The sequence below is a fragment of the Crocuta crocuta genome, unplaced genomic scaffold (genome assembly GCF_008692635.1).
Source record: "Crocuta crocuta isolate KB4526 unplaced genomic scaffold, BGI_CrCroc_1.0 scaffold61, whole genome shotgun sequence".
NCBI classification, from domain to species: domain Eukaryota; kingdom Metazoa; phylum Chordata; class Mammalia; order Carnivora; family Hyaenidae; genus Crocuta; species Crocuta crocuta.
In genome coordinates, this window is record NW_027528369.1 from 7,707,520 (window position 1) to 7,715,370 (window position 7,851).

At 58.1% G+C, this 7,851-nt stretch overlaps 1 protein-coding gene across 2 annotated transcripts in view; it reads right to left on the bottom strand.

Annotated features, from left to right (window-relative positions):
* MEAK7 (MTOR associated protein MEAK7) overlaps window positions 1-7,851 on the bottom strand; it is an 18,601-nt gene that overhangs the window by 9,732 nt on the left and 1,018 nt on the right. Inside the window, exons 2-4 of one of the 2 annotated variants that reach the window (XM_077754077.1) lie at window positions 7,636-7,753; window positions 4,015-4,050; window positions 1,248-1,425 (exon numbers count right to left, since the gene is read on the bottom strand). In XM_077754077.1, the coding sequence (XP_077610203.1) occupies window positions 1,248-1,400 (153 nt within the window). In that variant the 5' untranslated portion in view covers window positions 1,401-1,425; window positions 4,015-4,050; window positions 7,636-7,753. Of the gene's footprint in view, window positions 1-1,247; window positions 1,426-1,967; window positions 2,606-4,014; window positions 4,051-7,635; window positions 7,754-7,851 lie in introns of those variants that run through there. The other variant, XM_077754078.1, reaches the window with a different exon arrangement.

The following is a 7,851-nucleotide window of genomic DNA, read 5'->3' on the forward strand; positions in this document are numbered from 1 at the left end:
ATAAATAAAAAAAAAAATAAACATTAAAAAAAAAATTTAATTGGCCTGGCTGGTTCTGTCTGCTTCAGCCAAGTGGGTGGCCCAGCAAACTAGGGTGCTTTGGTTTAGTAGAAATCCATACACACACAGCACATAGCTATGAGCCGAATAACCTCCCTGGCCAGTTTCCTCATCTGTGAAGTGAGCACACTGGGGACCCCCAAAGGCCCCCCAGCTCCCACTCTGCACATTCTAACGGAGGCGGCGGCTGGAATGCCTTCCCATGGTGCAGCCCGCACATCACCCAGGAGGGTGTTACCGTGCCTCCTCCGGGCACTCACACACACTGTTAAAAAAGCCTCATGGGGGAGGCCTGGGGGGCTCAGGTGCTTAAAGGGCCCGACTCTTGGTTTCGGCTCATGATCTCACAATTTTGTGAGTTCAAGCCCCGTGTCGGGCTCTGTGCTGACAGCGTGGTGCCTGCTTGGGATTCTCTCTCCCTCTCTCTGCCCTTCTGCTCATGCTCTCCCTCTAAATAAATAAATACATAAACATAAAAAGAAAAACAGAGGAAAAAAAAGTTCCATTGATCGGGGTGAAAAGATGGGGAAATGGGCAGTTTTAACCCCATGTCAGGGACACTCCGAACTTGAAACTGCATTATTTTGCCAGAAGTACATTAAATTCCTTGAACATCCAATACTTACAAATTCATCTTAAGGCAAAGTACACTTGAAACTGTGGTTACTGGGGGCACCTGGGGGGCTCACTTGGTTAAACATCTGACTCTTGACTTCAGCTCAGGTCGTGATCCCACGGTTTGTGAGTTCAAGCCCCATATCGAGTGAGCATAAGCCCTACTTCTCTCTCTCTCTCTCTCTCTGCCCCTCACTCACTTGTGCTCTTTCTCTCAAAAAAGTTTAGGAAGGAACTTTGCCTCCTGGCCCCACAAACCCAGCTCAGACAGTCTGCTGCCCAGTCTCGGGAGGGAAATCAGGGGGCAATGGTTGAAGACCCTGACGGGGAACAGGGCTGGCCTCTGTGGTCTGAAGCTGGAAGTGTCCCCCAGCACGCCACACCGCAGAGGCAGAGCCACTGGGACAGATCGCGCAGCCCACGGAGCAGAGAACACATCCTCTCTGCCTTTTACAGAAAAGGCCTTCGGCAGTGCGCACACACCCGTCAGACGGCAGCGGACGGCCGACTTGGGCCCGAAGGCCGCAGCACCCACTCAAGAGTCCACGCTAGCTGCCACGTGCGGCTCTCACCTTCAGGGCCTCCAGAGAGAAGGAACTGGGAGAGGTGTTCGGGCGCTGCGTCTCCGACGACAGAGCCTCAAACAATCCATCGATCTCGGCCTGCTCCTCGGGAAGAAAGTGTGAACAAAAATTCGTTCCCGCCTGGCTCCTGCTGTTGCCCATGTCTGCTCGCGCCCGGCACAGTTCTCTGCAGAAGACACCACGTTATAGAGGACAAAACACAGTCGTCATAGAAAATCAACGTTGACAATCACGTGGTCAGTTAGTCAATGCTGATTTAGCTGCAANGCTAATGTCACTAAGAAGGTAGAAATATCAGTACATCTGGAGCGCCTGGGTGGCTCCGTCAGTTGAGTGTCCGACTTCACCTCAGGTCACGATCTCGTGGTCCGTGGGTTCGAGCCCCACGTCCGGCTCTGCGCCTGACAGCTCAGAGCCTGGAACCTGCTTCAGATTCTGTGTGAGTGTGTGTCTCTCTCTGCCCCTCCTCAGCTCGCACTCTGCTTCTCTCAAAATAAATAAACATTAAAAAAAATTTTTTAAACAAAAAATAAAGAAATATCAGTACGTTAATCCAAATATTCATATTTTTTAAAACCTAACTTGAAAAGAGTCTGGAAGGCTGGATGATCACACATATTTGAATCAAATCAGTGCCTTGAAAAATACCACCTACAAAGTGAATGGGGGGCTGCACAGCGTTTCCCTGTGATCCTGGCTGCTCCCTACCAGCTATGGGGTCAGAAAAGCACAGTCAGGGCGTCTGGGGGGCTCAGTCGGTTGAGCGTCCGACTTCGGCTCAGCTCATGAGATCATGGTTCGTGGGTTCAAGCCCTGCGTCGGGGTCTGTGCTGACAGCACAGAGGCTGGTGCCTGCTTCCGCTTCTGTCTCCGGCTCTCTCTGCTCCTCCTCTGCTTGTGTGCAGGCTCTCTCTCTCTCTCAAAATAAACATTGAAAAAAAAAAAGAAAACCTAAGAAAGAAAAGCACAGAGGGGGAAAAAACCCTCTCAGGAGGCCAAGTGCTGTGGCTCATTCATTCCACCCTGAGTCTTCATCTGGAAGCTGACCTTGGTGAAACCGCTGGAGAAAAACACCTTCACAGCCCGGGAGTGAACAGCCTCACGCCGGGGTCAAGCCGGCCGAGGGGGGAAGGGGAGGGCAGGCTCACAAGACCTGGCTGATCAGTAATCCCTCAGGGGGAAACGGAGCACAGTAGGGATTTTTCCTCTTTCTTCTTCTTGAGGAGAGATTCACATAAACGTGAAACTAACCATTTTTAAATGACCAATTTGGTAGCATTTACGCATTCACAGTGCCGTGCGACCCAGTCTACCCAGTTCCAACACATCTTCGTCACCCCCCAAAGGAAACCTCATCCCCGTTAGCGCTCACTCCCCGCCCCCTCCCCCAGCCCCTGGCCGCCACCTCCATGGCCATCTCCATGGGTGTCCCTGCTTTGGAAACTTCATGTACACGGAAGGATGCCATCTGTGGTCTTCGGAGTCTGGTCTCTTTCCCTCGGAGCGTCTTCGAGGCTCATCCACGCCGTGGCACGTGCCACTATATCCTCCCTTCTCATGGCTGAATATTCTGGTATACAGTGGACCACGTTTGCTTTATCCGCTCATCTGTCGTCGGACATTGGGGGCTGCCCCTACCTTCCGGGTGTCGGGAATACGGCCGCTAGGAACGTACGTATACATACCCTTGTTTGAGTCCCTGCTTTCAAATTCGGGGGGGGGGCGGCGCACCCCTAGGAACCGGGCTGCTGGGTCACACGGTAAAGCCAATGTTTCATTTTTGAGGAACCACCAGCCTGTTTTCCATTTTCCGTTCCCGGCAGCAAAACGGGAGGGTTCCCATTTCTCCGTGGCCTCTCCGACGCTGCTATTATTTTTCGGTTTCCGTACAGCCATCCTGGCAGGGAGACCCATGTGCCCTGAAGAGGACCCCAGCAAGGACACAGCCAGGGACCGCAGTGCACTCGCAGAGGCGGCCGGAAACGAGGGCTTGCACAGCCCGACCGATCTAAACACGTCCACTCCTCCAGCCCCGGGCTCCAGGCCCAGCCTGCGTGAGGCTCTCCCGGTCCCCTCCAGGGACACGGCCCAAGCAGCCACGCCACGGCGCGCCCATCTTCTCCGTGAACCTTCCCGAGGGGCTGCGAAGTGGGCCCAACTGCCTGTACCCAACACCCCAGAAAACACCTGATTGCGCAGGACTCGAACGGGAGAGGAACCATCACCACCTGATTTTTAAATACCCGCCGATGCCAAAGGAGTAGCAAAGGGAGAGGTTACTAATATCGGGGACTCTGCACAACAGGGGAGTGCGGTCTGGACCCGGTGGGACTCCACGGCCGGGCAGGTCAATCACCTTCCCCGCAGTCGCAGGAAGAACAGAGAGGGGCTGAGTCGGNGCCCGGTGTTACTTTTGCTTTGTTCTGTCACAGCGTTATGTGCGTTGCTGGTAAATCACGGCAGCTCTAGTCGGAAGTATTTTCGGTGCCTATTCCGCCCCCCTCCCCCAACCAGGGAAATTCGAGATTCTCTCGAACTCTGTGTGAAGTTAGCCGGTCATCAAAAACCTGGGCACACAACTCTCCCGGGGCCCCCGCCTCGTCATTCCGCACAAGTCCCGGAAATGGTCAGTGTAGAAAACTGCACCCCACTGACTGCATTGCATCCTCGGACGGGGTCTTCCTGCCAAAGATCATCAACTGCTTTGCTTCTAGAAAACCTTAAAGCCTGTGACCTGAGAAGGCCCGTGACTTACCTAAATGGCCAGAAGGGATGAAGGTCTTGCCAGCACCTGAGAGGGGAAGGGTTTGACATGTGAGCACGGCGTCACGTCAGAGCTGGCCCCTCGAGGAGGGCCGGCGGCTATGCCTACCCCAGACGGGCTTCCAAAGCTGGCCTCGCGGAGAGAGGCATGTGGTCCACTCGGGGCATCAGACTCCAGTCCCCTCTCTGGCTCAGAGGGCCCTCCCTGTCCACCTCCACCCGCCACCACCCTACTCAGCCTTTGTGTTCCAACACCACTCGGTCCTCCTGACTTTCCTAGAGCTGGCATCGCCTTAACTGAAACGAAGCACAGGCCCCTCCTCCTCAGCTCTGCTCACACTGCCCCCCTCACCCCTCCAGGCTCATGCCTGACTTCCTGGCTCAAACCTGAAAGTCAGAGACCCGGCCCTGCAAACCCGCCCAGCACCCAAGCGGCGCAGAGCACGCAGGCATGGCAACGTGGCAGTCGGATGCCCGTCGCGTCCCTGGCCAGCCTCCCAGGTGGACTGGCCCATTCTCACACTGCCTCGTGGGCTCCTGTGTGCCTTTCCCGGCAAGCCGGCCCCCACCCACCCCCGGCGGGACTCACTCCCAACCCTACAGCACTCACGGGCCCCTTAGATCAGTGCCACTCGCCCCACCCCCACAACCGGTCCCCCTGCCTGAGGACAAGTTCCAGGACGCCCTCATCTCCACCTCCGGCCCACCAGGGACTCCGCACATGCAATTCTGTTTGCTGAACCGTCCCGCCTTGAGAAAAACCCAGAAGCCACCGGGGAGAGCCACCAGCAAGGGTGGGGTCTCCAAGAGACACCACCTCCGGCCTCTCTTTCCCAGTGAGGCCACCTGATTGCCTGGCATCCAATTCCCCAAATCCTGAGAAAGCCTCCCCTGCTCACAGCCAAGGGATCGCTCTACCAGGGGGAAGCCAGCCTCTTTTAAGAGGGACATTGGAGCCAAAAGGCCACCAACAGTTAAACGCCACTCCTCAGAAGTTTCCAAATGTTCCCAGGTGAGGGAAAAGTGGACTTAGAGGCTGTGCCACTAAGGGGCCAGAAGCCCCGCCTCCCAGGCCCTCCTCCTCCATCTTCAGTAGGTGACTCTGCGTCCTCTGTGTCCCCTGGGCCAGGCCCCAACAGAGAGAGGCGGCAGACACAGAGAAGCGTCAGGCAGGCGCCGGCCCGTCCTACAGGGACAGACAGACCAGAGCTGCAGGGGTCAGAGGGGATCGAAACGAGAACACGCATCAGGAGTTGAAAACGTCTTGAAAGACACGTTCCCGCTGGGGGTCCAGGCTCCCACGGGGGGGCTCACCCCGGAAGTGGGGACAGTGCACAAAGGTGCAGGGGTGCAGACTAAGATCACTGAGGGGAGCCGGCAGGGCTGGGGAGCCAGGGGGCCTCGTCTGCCCGCACTCGCCTCCCCACCCCCTCCTCTCTCCCACGGAAAATGGCCCTCCACTGTTGTCTGAAAACACAGCAGGACGGAGCGGCCTGGCCAGACCGCCCTGGGGCCCAGCCGGCTGTGGGGAAGGAACGGAGAGGCAACACGGACGACACGAGACGTGTAGACCATGGTCAGCACGGGGCGGGCCCGGGCCGGATGGAGGAGACACCGGGAAAGGCCCAGAAGTAGGGCCAACTGGTAACACAGGTTTTCTTCAAGTAGGAGGGAGAAGGAAGGGTGTGCAGATGCCTCAGGCAGGACTCCACGTCTGGAGTCAGGGTCAGAGGGTGGCAGCCTCAGACCAGTCCCCTGCCCCCCCCCCCCCCCCCCCACTACTGTGCTTGGCCTCCAGAAGGGAACGGACACATCTGCCACATCTGCAACAGCCTCCCTCCTCTGAAAGAGCCCCCGCAAGGCAGCACAAAGACACGGCAATGGCACCAAGCGCCCCCAGCTCGCCCAGCCTCGCCTCGGTCACTAGGATCTCACAGTGGGGAAGAGATGAAGGCCTCTGACACGTCCTTCCCAAATACAACTTCCTGAACTGCCTTCCCTGGCAGTGGTTTGCTCACGGGACCCTCCTGGGACGTAGGACAGCCTCTTTCCCTGGCGACCCTGGCCTGAGTCTTTTGCAGGCTCACTCAGACCAAGTTCTCTTTCAGCAGGAAGCACCTCGATGTTGCTTTAAGACCGCTTACATCAGCGGTTCCCAACTGGGGGCCCGTTTTGTCCCCGAGGGCACATCTGGCCATGAGGTCTGCTGTGGATGCTGACGTCTAGGGGGGAGAAAGCAGGGATGCTGAATCTCCTACACTGCACAGGACAGGCCCCCACAACAAATTATGTGGCCCCAAAAGCTAGAGGGCTGAAGGTGAGAAACTGGCCTTCCAGGCTGCGGGGCAGTGCGGCAGAATCCAAGCACCCACAGTGCACAGAGAATCCCAAACCCTCACCTCTCGGCACAGGGGCCTGAACTCTGAAGTCATGGGGTAAGCCAAGATGGTCAGACCCAAGTTCAAGTTCAGACACTGGGCGGTTTTATGACGATGAGCAAGTTACTAAGCCTTTTCCAACCTTAGTAAAAATGTGGGAGGTGCTACCAGCCCTGTACTGAGGAAGAAAAGATTAAATGAGGTAACACCGGGCATTTGATTCTGCTTTCTGGGTGCCAGAGATGGAGACAAATGCAAGCAAGGCAAGTTTGAGTCCCTGCCCAGGAACAAGGGAAGCGGCCCAGCTTGGAAGCAAGGCACCCCCTCGGTGCTGGAGGAGCCATCTGCCTGCAGAACGCAGCCGCAGTTCCGGCCGGAGTCCCAGGAGAGCGCAGTGGGCCCTCACAGCCTCCCCAGGCTGCCTCCTGTCCTGGGGTGCTCTCCCCTCTGGCTGCCAACATCCAGCCCCTGCCTCTAAGGGACCACTGTCCTGAGAGCAGTCACCTGACCCTCACTGCCCCCTCTCTGGAAAGACCCCCAACCACCTCATCAGGACATATGGACTTCAAGCCCTGCTTGCATCCTAGAGCCAGCAGCCCTCTGCGAAGGGTCAGCTCCCGCCTGGGCCCGCCGTCAGGCTGCGCGGAGTCCCTGCTGGCCGGAAGGTGACCCGGCCTGCTCCAGCCCAAGGCTGGCTTCCCTTCCTCCAGGGAGCCCCACTGGCTAGTCTGCAGCGCCGTTGGCGCCAAAGCGCTGTTTTTCTCCTCTCTGTGAACTTGGCCACCAGCTCCACCCTCCTGGGACACAGCTAGTAAGTTATGGTCAGAATCCAGGACGGCCCACTCCCACCCTCTGACCCCTCCTCCCACAGATGCTCCCCAGTGCTTCCCGCATCTATGCCGCCTCTACCACCGCCTTCCCAAGAGGGGGCCTCAACCCGGGGGACCCTAGGGTAAGCACCTGCTGGGACCCTCGGATCATAACCACACGAAAGGCAGAAGAAGCGGGGGCTTTTGTGCTCCGACTGACCACACGGGGAGACCCTCCCTGCCTCCCTCGCAGCTGTCCGCCCCATACCCCNGAGGAGTGGGTGTCCTGAGAGGGGCAGGGCCCAAGGCCAATCCGGGCCCGGGGCCTTCTCCCCCGACCCCTCCCCCGCTCGGCTGCTCCCTCCGGACCACAGGCCAACGCCCCCCACTCAGGTCCCAGCAGCCCTCCGCCCCAGCGGAACCTGCCTTTCAGGTCTCCGGCGTGGATTTTCCTCTGGAGCAGCCCGCCCCCGTTGCCAGGCGACGGCGTTGACGGGCGGCTCTCTGCCCCAGTAGCAGACAAGGAGGCTGAGGGGGCCGAGCCCTGGAAATGAGTCAGCCAATGGCCATGCACCTCACGGCGACTGGCTGCCACGGGCGGGGGCGGGGCCGGGGCGGGGCCAGCAGGCCGGAAGGAGGACG